The sequence below is a fragment of the Falco biarmicus genome, chromosome 2, assembly GCF_023638135.1.
Source record: "Falco biarmicus isolate bFalBia1 chromosome 2, bFalBia1.pri, whole genome shotgun sequence".
NCBI lineage: Eukaryota > Metazoa > Chordata > Aves > Falconiformes > Falconidae > Falco > Falco biarmicus.
Window position 1 is genome coordinate 107,260,001 of NC_079289.1, and position 18,293 is coordinate 107,278,293.

Sequence of the window (18,293 nt, forward strand, 5' to 3'; positions counted from 1 at the left end):
TTGATCTGCATTTGACTCAGTTCTAAACCAGCTCCAGGACTCTGCCTATGACACCAGACCCTGCCGGTGCAAGTGCTAGAGGGTAACCCAAATCCCTGGCCTGACAAAGGGGATGGCTCACTGATGCTATAGCCGCCCTGAGATCCAGCTGCTCACACCCCTCAGTCCCACCACACCAAGCAGTAATCAGTTCCCTGGGGCCTTCATGCATGACCTATTCCCAGCCTTCCCCCTTCCCTCTGGCTCTCCGAGGTATGCAATATGTATCTCCAGGCTTTTAGCTCTTGGAAGATGTTAACTAACAGGAAATTCTCCCATTTTCCTGGATGGATGCCAAATTTGTGTATTAGGAATACATGCCCTTATTTCCAATTCTTTCCTTTTTCAGCCATTCCTCCCCTCCTCTCAGGAAATGCCCAATTAAGATTATCTGGTTTATAACCTCACACAATAGCATATTCAGTAGCTGTGCCAGCTAGTGAAGCAGAAAAGGATCTGTACTATTATCTGCTTAGGGAGATACTGCACGCAAATTAGTTCCACAACAGTACTGTAAACTCTGACAACTTATCAAAAATCACAGCAAAAAGCTAAATTACAGAAAAAAGGTAAATCTCAATTTGACTAATTCTGAATCATACTGCAGATAAATTTGGGAAAAAAAGTTAGCCACCTTTTGATCTGTTTATTTTCTCATCTCTGCAGCTTCTGAAGAATTATATGTAAGCTTTGGCTTTATTCATGCAAACATCCAAATATTTTTATTTGTAACACAAGCATTTTCAAACTTAGAAGACAGAACAACCCTCTTCAGTTTCCAAGCACAGAAAAAGTCTCATGTTTAGTAATAAACAAGATGGTCCAACCACTACCAGAAGAAATCAGGGCCTACTGCCTCACTACACAGTTCATTTAAATAGGACATAATGAAAACTAACTACAGAAATCCCTTCCTTCTCAAGGGTTGAACACTTGTACTAGAGACAAAAAGAAAGGGAAAAATGCAAACGCCAAGAACAGCATCCTGACTCAGTCCCTTCACACAAAAAATGCTTACTTTGCTTTCCAGTGGAACACCGATTTAGAAGAGCTATTTGTTGGAGGAAAACCCAAATGACACTGTACAAAATATTTTATATTAAAGACAAGTCTACTGTAACCTGAGCTGCAGACTGTCTGCAGACAACTAATAAGCTAGTTTCCTCATATGATGTTGCTGTAATGAGAACACAGAGATTAGAAGAATGTAATCCTCTATAAAAAGGATTTAAGTTTCTGCTACAAACAAACAAATGAAGAATAGTTAACATACAAAAGACAAGCATACTAAAGACCCTCAATTACTACTGTGAATGTCATTTTCTGCCACATTAATCATATCTCCCAGGAACAGTTAAAAGGCCCACATACACTGCTAAGTATTATGGCTTCCAGCAATGCAGATACATTAACCACCTTCTAAATAAACTGTTGGTCAAGTTCCAAATAGGCAAATAAATATTGACTCCTTCCATGAAGATGCTAAGCTGAAACAGAGGAAACACACAGTCAGCTCCAGAAGGCTTCGCTGCATGTCTTTGCTCTCACCACCTCTGTCCTCAAGGTTTTTCTGTGTGCGTGTGTGCAAAATGAACATACATATCTAAATAGGTAAATTTAAAAGTAGGCATATGTATATAGAAGCAGTATTTTGCTAATGCAAAGACCAAGTTAAATCTCTGCACTGGTTGAAGGCATTCATTGTTACAGTACCTCCTAAAGCACAATTAATTCAGTTCCCTTGCCTGGTATCTACTAACTGGGTTGGTTTCCTTTCATTTGGTCACAAAAAGAAAAACCTCTTACATGACACTGTACCCTCTAAGAAAGTAGGTAAATATATATTTTTATACGCACCTAAATGGAAAATGTATCTCAGCTTTGGCTTGGACAAAATCACCTGTGGGGAGCAAAGGACATGCACAGAGACCGCAGACTCTCAGTCTGGGACTGCTCTGCACAGCCTGCCAACACCTGCCAATTACAGCAGCAGCTTGTGCAAGGTAGGTAATTACCCACCTGCAACTGGACTGAAAGCACACTTACTTCAAAGAGGCAAAAGGGCACACTGTAGGGCAGTAACTTTCAGCCAGCAACAGCCTGGACCAAACAAAAGTTTAATGGGGAAGAGGCTTGAGTGCATTACTTATATGCATACAGTCCCCGTCCCGTCGTGTCGTCGTCCCCCCCAAAAAAAAGTAAAGGAAGGATTCGTCTTAGTCATTGTGCTATATAACCTCTATTCTTTATAAGACAACACTCAGAACACTTTCACCATATTTCTATGGCTTCCATGGGCAGTAACAAAGCTGTACTGCTTCAACTGAAAATGCTTTAACAAGTGACTTTTCAAGGAACGTCAAGATTTGATATTAAGGTTTCTACACAACACAAGAGCATGCATTCATGTAAACAGTCGCTATTCCGAGCCTTACATATGCAGCCCCCCGCCTGCCCCCCCCCCAAAAAAAAATGAACTCTCATTTAATCTTAACATCTAACACAAATTTATTTTAATTCAAGCAAATATTTAATCTTTTCCAAATGAGATTTTAGAGAGGCTTGAGGAGTTTGGTTTGTATTTACTGACAGTAAATATAAGGCAAACCCACCTCAGATAGTTACACACACTTGCAAAATCACAGAAGTTAAATGTGATCCAAATCATCACCTACGTGGGGAATACTCTTGCAATGAGCAGTAAACCCTGTCAGTTCACAGGGAGAAAGTCAGGAACTTTCCAAACCCTTCCACTCACAGGCAGGAAATGTGGCCTCACACCCTTTCTTCCACATTTACACGGACAGCACAGGGAAGGAATGAGAACCTAAAACCAGATTTCTTACACAGCTCAGGAGGGAGAAGAGTAAAGCAAGAGGGAAGCATCACTTCATTATATATGGAACTTCCTAGGCAAATTCTGGGGTGCTAAAGAATTCGAGTAATAATGCAGCTGGAAGAGGCACCACCGAGTACGTAGATACAGTAACATGGAGAGCATTCTGAAAGCAACAGAAACACACTTCCTTGCACGCATTTAGTGAATTTTGTCTCATTTCCCCTCAGGCCACAGAAGTACTGAAACTCAGCCCTGGACTCCAACTCAATTGCGCTGCAGGTCTATTGCCTGGATTACAACTAAACATGTTCCGGTTATATTATGAAGAGATTCCATTTTTCTCGACTGAAAAAACCCAAACCAATATAAAATAATAACAACAACGAAGAAAACAGTGGCTGAAGGCAACAGGAGCAGCCACTATAAAGACAAAGCAAGAGCAAGCACTAGGAGGACAGCAAAGCCGTTTAAAGTAACTTACAAGACCACAATAATAAATGGTGTGATCTATGACAACAGTAGTATTAACTGGCTCAAAAACTTTTGTCATTTCCATCAAAGTAACATTGTTGAAAATCAGTCCTCCAAACCAAAGAACAAACAACCAACAAAAACATGATTGAAGTTCTATCTTAAAATTAGGTTATGAGCTGATTTATGAACACTGTTGCTCAAGTGAAGAATTGCTAAGCTTCACACTTCTAGCTCTGATTACTCCTAAACATGCTTCACTGAAAGGTTGATAATCAAGAGACGATAACAGCCTTACTACTTACTGAAAACACAAAAGGTGTCAGAAACGTAAAGTTACTGAGTTTTGACATCTGTATGTTTTAAACCACCACCATGCTCAGCACAATAGTGAGCTTCCCAATATTAATGACAGCAGCTCTAAAAATTAACTACCATACAAATCAATGAGATTTTTAGTTTCATTTAACTAGCTGCAACTTCAGGTTGTATTCACTGGAATGGCCACAGGAAAACTTGCTTTACAAAAATCGCTTTTGATTCTTACACACTCCATTAACTGTGACAATAATTAACAAAAATATCTCTGCTCCAATCCAAACCTGATGGGCGATTAGCGTTATTGGTAGCAGTAGGGGGGTCTTTCAAAGCACCAGTACAGCTTCCCTGTAAACTATGTACAAATTCTGAAGGATTCCTCCAAGAACCCACCCGTGGAAAACAGCTGGGCAGCACCACGTACCAGCGGCATGCTGCAGCCTCAGTTCACATCCCAGTCCCACCTCAACATGTTCAGACTCCAGCACCAAGAAAGCTGCGAACAGCATGTACAAGCCACAGCACATTAAAACCAGTGGGCTCAATGACAGGTGACACTACACAGACAGAAAGGAGGCGGCAGCTGGAGGACAACAGATATACAGCTAACTCGCTGTGTATATAAACATATGCATACATACACACACATATATATACACATACACACTTCGCAATCACTCCTGGCTACTTTCTGTTGTAAAAGCTCCCTTCTTAATTTTTTTCTTCTGTTCATAGACATGCCTAAACATTACACTTTACAGTGTCTGCCCTGGCAGTATCACCAAGACACAAGCTTTCTCCTCGCAGGAAAGACTATTGCCCAGGCCATCATAATTTTACTGTAGCAGCTATTAAAAATGTCTTTTTGAATGTCTGTCAAATAATTCATAAAAATCTTGTCTTTCCAACGTCTAAAACAACGCTGTGAAGATCCACATTTTAACTTCCCACTTTGAGATATTTTCCTTTACATCCCAATCACTGTTTAATCCATCATGCCAAACACAAGCTATTCCAGCTCACTTTTCAGGCTCTTCAACAGTCCTTTCATCACCCATTTATTATCTGTCACTGAAAGGCTAAAACCTACATCTCAACTTGAGAGGGCAGTCCTACCAGCCCATTCAAGTGTTTAGCTCTTTTGATATTGTTTTTTTTTTCCCCCCAAATAGCCATCATGCCAGTCTCACCCTGCTCTGCACAGTATGTAAGAGTTCCCAAGAAAACAACATCAAGCTAGCCCCTTCGCCTTCCTCACCCTGCTGGATAATGAGGAACACTCCAGGAAAAAATAGAACCAACTCTGGAAGCTGCAAGAAAGCTGCAAGAGTCCTCAGATCTGTGGGATCCCAGTCCCTGCAAATACTTGCGAACAATAACATTTGAAGGGGCTGTCAGACCACAAGCTGCTCCTGACAAGTCAGCTGCCCTTCCCAGGCAGTAGCTCCTGCCAGTATGGGCCAGCCTAGGCTGGTGTTGCCAGATGCCACCCGCTCTGGCCACGAGCCACCCCTGCCTTTGAGCCAGCACCACCTCTTGCCTGAATCTCCAGCAAGCCAGCCCAGGCTCTCAATAAACTATCATAAAGCCACTCTTCGCTTTTAATTAATTTCCTGCTGACTTTGTGAGAGCCACAGGGGGGAGAGGGCAAGACCAAGGCTGTGCCTATTTCCACCAGATTAAACTGTTGTGGAGCAGCAGCCTTATGAGAATGAGTTGTTTCTCTGCCTTTATTTTAACCCTGTTTTTATCTAGCGAGATAAACGGGGCCGGGGGGGAAGACTCTCGCAATCCTTCTCCTACTTGGGCACTACTGCAGAAAACTTACTCCAAAAAGAAATCGATAGAAAATTCATACAACAGGGATCTGATGCTCCTGGTATGTCTCAGCAGTCCTGCAAAGGAACACACATGCTCAGGGCTACTCCTGCATGGGCTGAAGCCCTGTGTGCTGCGCTCAGCTCCCTGGTTTGGGTGTTCACACCTAGAAAGATTGAATTTACTGCAACTGTTAATGGCACAAGTATCAAAGATCCCACCTCACCTCAAACAACTCCACTACGTGTCCTAGGTAAGCAATACCAGGGGAGGTTTCACAAACAATTTTTCCACACAAAATTCAGACTACTATAGCCCAGAAATCCTAAACAAAAGTCAAACTGCAATTTTTAAGATAAGTCTGTATTATGAAGATTCCATGGTATTATTCAATAGCAAGGACGCATTTGGGCAGAGAGCTCAGCTGTCTATTTTGAATAGGAAGAAAAAAAATTAACAGAATGCCTTTCAATAAAGACTTTTCCCCCTAGTCCAATTAAAAAAAAATTACTAACCTGAATTCCTAAAAAGTGGGCTTTGTGATCACAGAGTGTGCTCAGACCCAGGGACACCCGCCCTCCCTGGCCACCTTCAGCAGCTGGGCCCAACCCCAGGGCTCCCCACCACCCTCAGCAGCAGCCCCAGGCTCCCCGGCAGCTTGAGCAGGCAGTGTGCAGCTCCCGATCATGCTGCCTGCTGCTGCCCCCCTCCCAGGGCCAGAAGAAGTTAGGAGAGACAACACAGGGAGCTGGAGAAGAAGAGTGGACGAGAGTACCTCCACTCTACTGCAGGGATGTCTTCCAGGGGTGAGCTCATCCTGCAGCCTCAACTGATCACCCCAAATTCTAACCTGAGGTGCATTACAAAATTAAATTCCATCAGAAAAGTCATGCACCCTTATTTGCAGCACTCAGTAAAAATATTTAATAGCTTATCCTGCCTGCCACTAATAATTTAAAAAAGAAAAAAAAAAAAACCCAAACTCCTGTGAAGAGACACACATTGTTAGCTTGGGGGGGGGGGGGGGGGGTGCAATAAAACAAATAAACTCCACAGAACAACTAGACTACAGATAACTAAGTCACCTAAAATCCAGGACAGTATTTAACAGGCTGCCCGCAAGGTGATGGGTTTCTGACAGCAGTTCCAGCTTCTCCGGTGAGGTGAGACAGCCTTCCCTGGGTCAAGCGCCAGGAAGGCACGGGCACGTGCTGCATCCCTGCAGAAAGGCCACTGCAACACCACAGACTGTCGGCCTGTGAAGGTCAGCAAGCAGCTTTCCTTTTCATTAGGTAGTAACCTCAATGGATGCAGATGACATTAGAATCAAGATGAACTTCAAACACAATGGAGACACTGTAGTATTTAAAGATGTGTTGAGATTTGCACTGAGGATCAGCATGTAATTTTACTACCTCAAAATCAAAGAAATAGCAAATTTAGCAATGTATTCTTTCAAGGAGAAAGAAAAAAAGCTAATCTTGAGAATATTTGTTTTGGTTTTGTTTTTTAATGAACTTTGAATTATCTTCTATTGAAACGCACATTTGCCTCAGCCCCCACAGAAAGCTGAACATGTTATATTCTAATATATGACAACATGGTCTCAAAATCTTACAACTTTGGTTTGCAACTGCTGTTTGTTGTAACTTAGCCCTGTCAGTCTCCCCTACTCTTGGCAGCAGCGTGGCACTATCATACCGTAGTGACTTTCTGCCATCCTTCATCACTGCATACCTAGCTGAAACTTCACATGCTGACTTGCATAAAAGTGGTATGAAACACTCCTCTGAGGAGTTCACATTTCTGAAAAATGATGTGAAACATAAAAATTTTTAATTCTGCGCTGCCTTCCTAGCCACAGTGTTATGCCAACACATTCCCCAAACAACAACAGAGGTAATAAACTCCCAACAACAAAATCTTCACCCCTTTTCTACTCAGTAAGGTCATGAAGCAACAGTCTTCAGCATTTTTGCTGGGGATAGCAGGCTGATGCAAACTCCTCCCCTGGTCCACAACAGCACAGCAGAGCCTGTACACCACACACATCCCCTCTCAGCACTAGGCAGCAGGTGGCACATTTACCAGTTGCCTTTAAATCAGGCCCAGAAAAAGCTTCAAGGTAACACGCCAAGTTACCAAGAGCTGGAACTGACGATGATGGGGCAATCTGTCTATAAATCCAGAGGCTACCCAACAGACCAGCTGACTGTACCCAAAAAAGCAGCCAAGTCTGCTTCAAGTGAGGGGACAATTACAGTCCAGCCAGGGCTGTCACAAGAAATGCTCTGTGGCTTTTAGCACTAAGTCCCACAAAAAACATGCAAGACTAGAAGGAACTTTTAGAAGTTGCCAGTAAGATGTTGGTTATTGTTTAATTTCCCAACAAGTAATGGAATACAGAGAGAAAGAGAAGACTTAATTCTAGTACCCTATTAAAAAAAAAGTTATAAGCTTAGATGCCTGAATTAAAAAAGCTTGCCAATTACTACCACCAATAATTAAAAGGTTCTAATGTAAGAAAAGAAAACAGTAGTGGGCAAGTCTAAATTCAAAGAGCACGGTCATCAAACAGGTGAGAAGTTACATGAGACACACATGCAAAATTTCAAGAAAAGAAGCTGACAAACGGGAAAGTAGGTAATACCAAGAACAGGAAAAATTGTAGGCTGTCCAAAAGCTACTTAGCTTAAAAAAAATTAAAAAAATCATATTTACAAGCTTAAAAAAAAAACCACCAACTTTCTCTTATGTATTTTCCTATGATTCTGTACCAAAACAAAGCAAAGGTTAAAATCTGCAAAAATATAAAATGCTTTCTCAGTCATAACATAAGATTTTGGGGATACAATGAAATATACAATATTCGGTCCTTTAACCAGGCCAGTTACACCTATGCACTTTTGAAAGCGTTAAAAAAGAGAGTAGAGGAGAAATTCCTTCTTCAAAGCAGCACATTTTCAGAGGAATGAAATGAAACCAAACAGAAAAGGGAAGTGGAGTAGGAGTCTATTCTCACCACCTCCTCCTCTTCCAGAGATGATGAAGAACGCCACGTGCCTGTGCATACCCAGCCTTTTCCAGATGCTTACTTTAAAGCACTCAAAGCATACACCTGAATGTAAATGAATACTATTTTCAACTTCCACGTAACACTTCTTTTTGTCCGGCTTAATCCTAGTAAAAACACAGCTGAACTCAACTTGTCAAAATGTGGGGATTTTTAATTGAATTTTTATTGAAATTCAGAAAAACAAATTTGTGGTTTGAGAATAAGAACAGAAATTTTCAGCACAGGTACCTGACTTTTCTTGAAGTCGTACAGCTGTGAGAAGAACAGCTATCACAGAAACCACGCACAAACTCAAGCCCAGTATTTACTGTTCATCAAAAGTAACAGATAGCATTAAATACAGCTACACAATTCACAAACCAAAATTTTTACATCTCAGACCCTAATGTCAGGTGAACACCTTGTTCTAATTAAAGGGAGCCCTCTGGATTATGGGGTACAACATGAGGGAAACAATGAATTGTCAGTTTGTAGGAAGGAGCCACAGAGGTGTATATAATGTCACTATATCACGTGCATTAATTTCCATAAATTCTGCCTAGACCACGATAAGATACCAGGGTCAATAAAATTTAAACAGCTATGGATCATGCCTTCAAAACGCTAATGCCCCTCTGAAAAGCTTCTATCAAATACATTATTCTGTCTACGTGTGCTTATTGTAAAGCTTAAAAATATGTTTTCACCTGATGGCTAAAAAAGCTTTAGTCAAGGATATTTAAGCAGTGTCTGCATTTGCTCAATGCCTAAACTTTGATAAGCTTGACAGTTGCCAGGTAGTTGATAATAGAATCATTTTAGAGGAAGTGCTGTGCAGGGCATTGTTTTTTTCAGCAAGAATCGACCAGTTAAAATAATTCAGAGACCTACTATAAACAAAAGCATCAAGTCACAGCTGTGCATATCAGAATAAAAACTATTAGAGTTTAGAAATTATTAGAGTTTAGAAATATCAATATTTCTGTTGCGCTTTAAAAATATATATATATATGTATATGTTTTACATACACAAATCTGTGTCAGGCAATGTTTCCAAAGCTAACCTAGTTGCACTCCACCCTTCAAGCTGTTCCACATCACATGTTATTTGGATTCCACCTCTCTAACATCCTTACTCCAGAGAGCTACATTAAAAGTGTGGACACTTAGTGTTGCCACCTCTCACAACAGTGCTATTTCTGTTAAAGTCCCATCATCAGGTAACATCAGGTTTCAGGAAAACTTTCATGCTGATGGCTTTCAACGTGCTCCTGAACTTCATCCATTATGGCGAAGATAAGCAAAAGTACGTAGCCAACAACATATTAAAAAGAATGAAAACTACAAAAACCTAACTGTAAAAAAACCAGTGCTGCCTTAAGCTGCAAGAGTCTACATCTATATAGATTGAATACTTTCATTGATTTTCAAATGATTATCATTAATGTTACTAAATACATGGAAAACAAGTCCATAACTAAGTGGACAAGAACTCACAAAGCCTGCCACACATGACTGAAGTTGTCAGTGTCCCCCACTCATGACAGTGTGCCAATCCGTCCTTTATACCATCTCAGGACCCAATTCTTTCTTCAACATCACAGGAGTCTCAACATTGACTCAAAAGGTTGCTTAACATCTTATTCACGTTAAAGCCTAAAACCACACATTTTGCACCATGTTCACCAGGAAAACTACTACGTTGTCCAGTAGGTTAAAACCACCCTTCTGCCAGAAGATACAGCCCTGCAGCTATCAGCAGAAGGGAGCACAACACCACAGCCGCTCCAGATCACAGACCAGTGTATTCACCCCAAATATCCAGGCAGGGAGCTGTAACCCATGCAGCAAAGAGACAGACTCAAATTCCCTTTACTCACTTCTGAAAACTGGGAGGGTATCATAGAGCAGAAAGGTGGTATGAACAGGATCACTCAAAAAGAAGTTTCATGAAAGTTTTCTATTAGTGGTCTATAGAGCCCTTAGTTAGTCTTTTGAAAGTTCTGAAGTCCTAAAGAAATCTAATGATAAAGAGATCTAAAGCCTGCAATACAATGAAAGCACGCAAAGTTTAATGTTGAAAAAAAGCAACATTTTAAATAGTGATTGTCCTCAACTATGGCACACAGTACAGTTGCTCTCCATTCTACCTAAAAGTTTACTTGAGGTGTGTTGGTACAACACAATTTATGACAACATTTATATTCAGCACAGCATTAATGTAAGGTAACATTAAAAAATAAGACATGTGCTGTTCAGAACACTTTATTGCCAAATTAAGAGTTACAAGCGTTTGCAAAAAAACAGCAAGAGATGCCATTTGCCAATGTGATGCAGGAAACAGGAAAAAGTATTTCGTTTTACTTGGCCCAAAGCCTGTAGCATCATACAAAGCATGTCCCTGTATCCTGCTCAGCAGTAAAGCATCTCACCGCCTCATCTTTACCTCAGTCTCACAACTTTAGATTACTTTATCACTATATTTATTATTTGAAAGAAAGAAAAAGGGGGAGAAAAAAACGAATTTATCAGAAAAGTTTCAATTTTACACACTTTACATACAACTTGATATTTACAGTACTAGCTTTTCCCTGTTAATTATACCTGAGCACCCGTTAACTAGAACTTCATGCGCACCACAGTTCCAAAGTGAATGGAAGGAGTTACCACCCCACCTATTGTACACTTAGCTCTCTGGCAGAAGTCACATGCGAGTTATGTTAGTTTCACTGAATTAGTGAAACTGAACTAATATTCACTACAGTTAATTATCTCCTATGGTTGGTAGGTTGGCTTCTTAACAGCACCTCAACTGATGAGGTGTAATCATCAGCTAACAGAGACGGTCTTTTACTAACAGGGAAAAAACAAACGAACCAAAAAAAAGACCGACATCTACCTTGAATTCAGAAAATAATTTTGGAATATGTTGTCACAACAGCTTCTCCCACATTACTTAACCTAATCTCTGGCTCGCTATTTGCATTGTGATGCTACACTGATACCCCAAGCAGGAGTCAACAGCCCCCTGGTGAGAAGCTGAATTCTCTCAAATTACCCACTGACCAAAGATCAACACATCAGTAATTCAGTCACTGGGTTTTGATGGGAAAGTTTTAACACATCTATCTAAAACCAAACAAAAATCCAAACACAAAAAAAACCCAACACACACACAAACCTTCACTATGACTTGGTGCAACCTTCCCTGCCTTTACATAATCAGACTGGTTATCACAAAAGAACTGGAAAGCAAAAGTGCTCACAATACTTTTGTTTCCCAGAGAAGCTGCTCCCAGACATGCGGCTTTTCAACTCAATGAAAGTAGAAAAGACTTTCCTGTCTAGGTCCAGGTCCTGGCAACACACACCCCTCCAAATTTTAAAAGGTTTTAATATTCTCTTTAAATTCACTTCAAGGATTTTAACAAAACCAAAAGTTGGGCTTTTAAAGGAATTTATTCCTAAAGGAAAATATATAAGTGAAGACACAGCTCTTAATCTTTTTGTTTACATTTTAAGCTAAGGAGTATCAGGACTGTCACATTTGACTCTTAACTTTTGCCATACGACCAGCTGGGAATTCCAAATCAGCATCTTGATTACAGAAAGCTAAGAGCAATAAAACATACAGGAACCCTAGAAGCACCCCTGGGTGCCTCAATAACCGCCTCCTCCACTGGCACCAGCAGCAATGGCTGTAACGGGGTGACTGATGCAGCACCCCAAATAATTCCTGGCACAGGTGACGTGCGAAGGTTAGACACCTCCCAGCCAGTTCTGCAAAGATCTCAGACCAGCCTGAAAAGGCAGCCCCCAACTCAGCTGGCGCATGGGTAGATTTAACAACCCTGCCACTGCACCAGTCCCCAGCATCCCAGGACATCCCTCAACCCAAGCATGCACGTCACTGAAGTTACAGTGCCAGCTTCTCGCAGATTGAATAATCACTGTCAACACTTGGGTGGGTTCTTCAGCCAGGAAGAAGAGAAGATGTAGCCAAAACCAGAACAGAAAATACATCTTTTATTTCTCTTCAGTTAAAGAAGGCCATGAACACCAACAGAATTCACAGGATTAAAGAGATGCAACTTCCTGCTTTAACATATCCTTTCTTTCAGGCGTAAAAGTGCAAGAAAAGCAACTGTTCAATTATCCTCCCACTTATCTTTACAAAACACTTAAAAATGTGAAATATTTTTCTGTTTTGAGACATGGGTAATCAGCTTTTTGACCTTTTCATAGAAGCTGATGAGTTCCATCATCTTTTGTAGCTGCTGCTCCTAGTAGCTGTAGATACAGGGTTATCCTAAAAATATATATATATATTTAGGGAGCAATAAAGATATTTTAAAATAATAGTATAAAAGGTTAACAGGAAATGTATACATCTTACATTATCATATTCTGAAACAGTATTTTTCTTTCAAGGTATAAACCAGAAGATATTTAAAGCGATTATTTCAGACAGAGGCTAACAATAGTACTATAGTTGTAAGCTCCTGCTACAACAATCAAAATTATTACTGAACTTTTGTGAAAGGTTTTCTACAATGCAACAAGCAAAAATGCTATTGAAGGTTTACAGAAAGGTACAGATTGATATTACACTATACCAAGAAAAAAATTCCAAGATTCAGCAGGATTGCATAGCTACCACAAAAATACCCAACCAAACCTAACCACACCCACACATCCTCCCACCAAAATCCATCAGAACATCCACAAAACCAGAAAGCATTCAGCATACCAGTCTGACAAGGGCTTTCCAAATTACTTTGAAACACTGACCTTTTCGCACCTTGCTTTAGCTTTCAGAAAACCCGAAACAGGAATCTATGTAGAAGGTGTAACTACAAGTAATAAGAACTTTTTTTTTAATACATAACGAGGTGTGTGTATATCTAAAAGCATAACTCCATAGCACTTCAAATAATTTCTGCAAATTACTTAGTAGATGGTGCAAACGTATCCAGTAAATCAGTCTGGTTATTGGCCAAAAGAGGTAATAAAGCCTTCAAGACCAGCAGTAGTAGCAGGCATAACCCCCCATATTCAAGCATATTCAAGGGGCCTGCCTGCTACACAGTCCAAACACAGGCAGCCCAGCCCGTTCACGGGCAGATATGTAACCCATCCTCATTACATGACCTGGGGTGCATTTCTCAGGAGAGGACACCTGCGTGTTGGTCACAGGCCAGAGCAGCTCTGGTCACATGATGAGAGCAGGAGCCAGAGCCTCTCAGATCCACTGGAGAGTCAGGCAGGCAGGCAACCCTGAACTCAACTGATTAGAACACAAAGATTTTAAAGGCTGTATCCTCAGAAGGTTGCCACCTACCGAGATGAAGAAAAAATAAAAATAAAAAATAAGCACAACTCCCATAATACCTTTCTTGCACACCAGTTCCTCGGTAGATGCTCTTTGTGATCACCTCCTGCCATTCAGGGCTGCATCAACATCCCTATTTCAATTGTTGGAGACGTATGACTGCCATCTTCCATATGAAGAAGTACCACAGTACTAAGAAATCAGTGGCCGTTGCTTTCAGGAAAGATAAGCAGTCAGTACCATATTATCTAGATTTTTCAGTAAGTACATCAAACACATGGGATGATCAGAGCAGAAGCACGCACAAGCTAGCACAATGTCCTCCTTACTACCCCAAACAAGAGCAAGGTAAAGGAAGTAAGTAGTATTAGACCTTGCTTTAAGCCATGCATTGTTTCAAGTGGTAAATATCCTTAAATGTTTGTGCTTCTTAAACAAAAAAAACCCAAACAAACAAAAAAACCCAAACACAAAGTACTAACTGTGCTGACACACCTAACTTTATTCTACTACTCCTCTGATTAGACTGCCAATATGCTCCTGAATCTGAATCACAGGTCTGAAATAACAGTGGGTGTGGGAAACCAAAGGACAGATAAAACACTTTAAGTCCATCATGTATCAACCAACACTCAGTCTCTCTCCAGAAGCAGCAGAACTTGATAATACACATTGCTGAGAGGCCAGCTAAGCATCACCCTTTAAAACAGCTTCTTCATGCTGCTGTTTTGAGATGACCACACAGTAACTACCACTTACAGATGAGACACCACTGAAACACATATGACCTCTCCAGATTATTTCTTCCAATTACTAGAAAAACCACCATTCACCCCAGCCCCTGTTGCTGAACCCGCTGTGTAAAGGACAGTGGCCGAGGGAAGGGTCTGCACAGCACCAGGGGCAGCCTGGGACCATCTTCCTCTGGGAGGAAGATTCATGTGCACCAACACAAGCTGCCCCCGTGGCAGTGGTGCAGGACTGCTTGGAGTACAGGGGATACTGCAACACACATGCCTTAGCTCTTCAGCAGCAAGAAGCCAGCCAAAAAGGCTTCTACTGGACAGAAACACAGACAAGACAAAATGAAAAGCTACTTTTTTTTTTTAACTTGCCTGGCCATTTACCTTTATTCACATGCTGTCGTCTATAAATACGAACATTACAGATAACCCACAGACACCTAACAACATTAGAGAAGCACAAGAGAGCTGTGACGTGATTATTTGCTCCAGGAAATATAAGCTTTAACTAGGAGTCAAGATGGCCAGTAAACATGAAAGAAAAAATTTCTTTCGACCCGATCCAGACGATTTAACTACACAATAAACTAAAGATAGCTTCAGTGGGAAATGAACTGTTTGTAGCCAAGAGCATTTATTAATACAAACTTACATCTTCAAGTACTGCTGAAGTTTGACACATACTTCCTGTATGACTGTAAGAAAACATCTGATGAACAATGTTGGGAACCACAGCTCTGAATAAGGTATGCTGATGACTCAGGCATCTCTTGGAAACCCAATATATTTCTGCTTGTATGTGGTTTCTTCACACTAACAAAAAACAATCATGACAAACTTTGAGGTCTCCAGAACAAACTCTCCTTATTTGTGGAGCATGGGATTTTCTTCTTTTGAGGGAAGACAGTGAGTTAGTGGTATGGTAACCTCTCCACCTTTCAACCATTAATCAGCGCACTATACCTTCACAATTTTTCTTCTTACACGCAAACAAACTGAACGATGTTAAAGTTCGCCATCCAATTAGCTATTCATTAGTGTCACTAAAATTAGATACTCACTTTGGAGTCAAATAGTATTTTTTTGCAAAATATTTTCAAGATTGCCCTTTCTCCACCCACCCCAGCATGTGGCTAGGGATAAGATAGGTAACAAGGAGTTTCAAATAATGTACTAATCAGATGATTCAACAGAAGTAAAAATGAAAATCCCTGCCATGAAAAACGCTTGCTATTTTAGAGTTTCTCTAGATACTTACACAAGGAACCATCATCCACAGATGCTGATTACAACTTCAGAATTACTGGTACTTTCATTTTTTACTGCAGCGCAGATTACCAGGTGATATACCACAGTCTCCAGCCACCCTTAAAGCTTATCCTTGATTTGCAACTAAAGTAGTCCTGAACTACTGACCTGCAAGCAGTAGTTTAGCTGAAAACTGTAACCTTCAGGGTTACTGACAGAAAGCGCAAACCAGCAGCTCCGACCAGTGTGTAACAGGTATTACATAATAAATTATCTGATGCGACAATTAAGGGATTATTTAATTAAACCATCAACAACAGGTTTTGTAAAAGTTAACCTTGCTCACAAAATTTGTCAGGTTCACAGCAGCAACAAATGAAGTTGTCAAGCGCAGAAGACACACGTAGCACGGGACTTGGCAGCAAAATTCTGCTACGTTAGCCTGCTAGCATGCTCCAACTGACAACACTACCAACTGAGGAACGAAGAAACAAAATCAGTCTGTCCAGCCCTTGCCTTCCTGCTTAAGCGGCCAAAATCAGTGCTAAGTACTTCCAACTATGATAGCAGCCTTTGGCGAGACACGCCTCTCCCTCCAAATGAGCTCCCTGAAGTAAGTTGTACCACTTTAACCAATTACACTCTCATCATTGCATTCCCACTGTCCACCCTTATGACTGGAGCCATTTAACTTCCACAATGCCTATGCCAAACCACATATACCTTTATTCTCTTATAAAAGCATCACATGCCATTAAAAAAAATAATAATAATAATCAGGGAAGGCACATCACACACAGGGGAGCCTGGGAGTCACATCACTAACCAGAACAGCTGCATTAAAGAGCAACAGTTACTTTTTTAAAAGTAATTTAAAAAGCACTGAAATTTAAATTTTAGTTTTCTTTTTCACTGGCCAGTTCAGTTCACTTCAAGGAAAGAAGAGCTTTAGAAGGCTTTTTTTTTTTTTTTTTTTTAAATAAGGAAACATTTTCCAGCAGCTCCTAGTGCACAGCAGAAGATCCCCAAGCACTGCCACTCGTTTAACCCCATTCCCGAGGCACGTTAACAGCAGTCCCCAAACCCAGCACCTTCTTACTCCAGCAAGAGCGTCACGGCGCGCCTGTGTCACACGCTGGAAATAGCGTTCACCTTTAGCAGGCGCGATGCAGGGTCACGCCGTGCATGTGCAGCATCCCCCCTCCCAGCCCGTCAAGCCCCGCCGGGGCTCGGCAGCCCCTCACCGGCCGCCGCCCCCCGTCCTGCCGCTCCGCAAGTGCAACAGGCCCGCCCGCGGCCCCGCCGCCCTCCCAGCCCGCGGCCGCCCGCTCGCCGGCCCCGGGAGCCGGCCCGGAGGGGGGCTGACGCGGGGCCGGGCTGACGGCGGCCCCCCGCTGCCCGGCCGCGCTCCCCGGCGCCTCCGCGGTCGCCCCGCCGCAGCCCGGCGCTGAAGCGGCAGGGGCTGGGGGAGGCCGCGGCACAGGGAAGGCCGGGGCCCCCGCTCGGCCGGGGGACGCTTCCCGCGGGCCCGTGCGGCCGCAGGGAGCGGGGAGGCTGCGACCCCCGCGCAGGGGGGGAGAAAAGTTGCCGGCGGGGCGGGGGCTTGGGCGGCCGCCGGAGCCGCGCTGGAGAGGAGCGGCTCCGGGAGGGGGTGGGGGCCAGGCCCGGGCGAGGCCGGCGGGCAGGGACTCGGCGAGGGGCGCGCAGCCGGCTGCCAGGCCGGGCCCTGGCGCAGCGGGCGGGCCCCCGCGGCGCGGCGCAGTGCGCGGCCCGGGCCGGTGTCTCACCTTGGCGGCGCCGCCGGGCTGCAGCACGTTCTGCTCCACCGTCATGGCCCCCGCGCGACTCCCGGCTGCGCCCCGGGCTCGGCGGGCGGCGGCGGCGCCGTGCGGCAGCAGCTGGGCCGGGCCCGGGCTGGGCGAGCGGAGCAGGAGGCGGCGGAGGAGGAGGGGCGGGAGGGGGAGCCCGAGTCACCGCCAGGCGGGCGGGCCGCCGAGGCGGGCGGCCGGCATGGGGCAGCGCGGATCCGCTCAGGCCCCGCTGTCACTCCCAGCGCGGCCGCCCCCGCCGCCGCCCAGCGAGCCCGGAGAGCCGAGCGCGCCGCCGGCCCCGCCCTCGCCTCGGCCCGCGCCACCGCCGCCCGGCAGCGCCGCCCCGAGCACCTGCCCCGGGCGGAGTCCCCCGCCGCCGCGGCTGCCCCCCTCGCCCGCCGCCGGCGGGGCCGCCACCCTGCCCCTTCTCCGCGGTATTTACACCGGCCGCCTCCATCTTGGCGGCGGCGCTCCCCACCCCGCGGGACAGCACCGGCCTGGCTTCGTGCCCAGGGGGAGCAGCCCGGGCCGCTCCGCCGGGAAAGGGCCCCGCGTCCTCCCGCCGGCTGCGGGCTTCACTCCGCCCCTCGCCGGGGCAGCCCCACAGCGCTGCGCCCCG

General features: G+C 43.8%; 1 protein-coding gene across 2 annotated transcripts in view; it reads right to left on the reverse strand.

Moving 5' to 3' along the window:
• The window catches only part of USP25 (ubiquitin specific peptidase 25), a 97,187-nt gene extending 79,360 nt beyond the window's left edge, over positions 1–17,827 (reverse strand). For both annotated transcript variants that reach the window (XM_056327994.1, XM_056327992.1), the window contains exon 1: positions 17,651–17,827. In XM_056327994.1, the coding sequence (XP_056183969.1) occupies positions 17,651–17,695 (45 nt within the window). In that variant the 5' untranslated portion in view covers positions 17,696–17,827. The remainder of the gene's footprint in view (positions 1–17,650) is intronic.
• Positions 17,828–18,293: the final 466 nt, after the last annotated feature.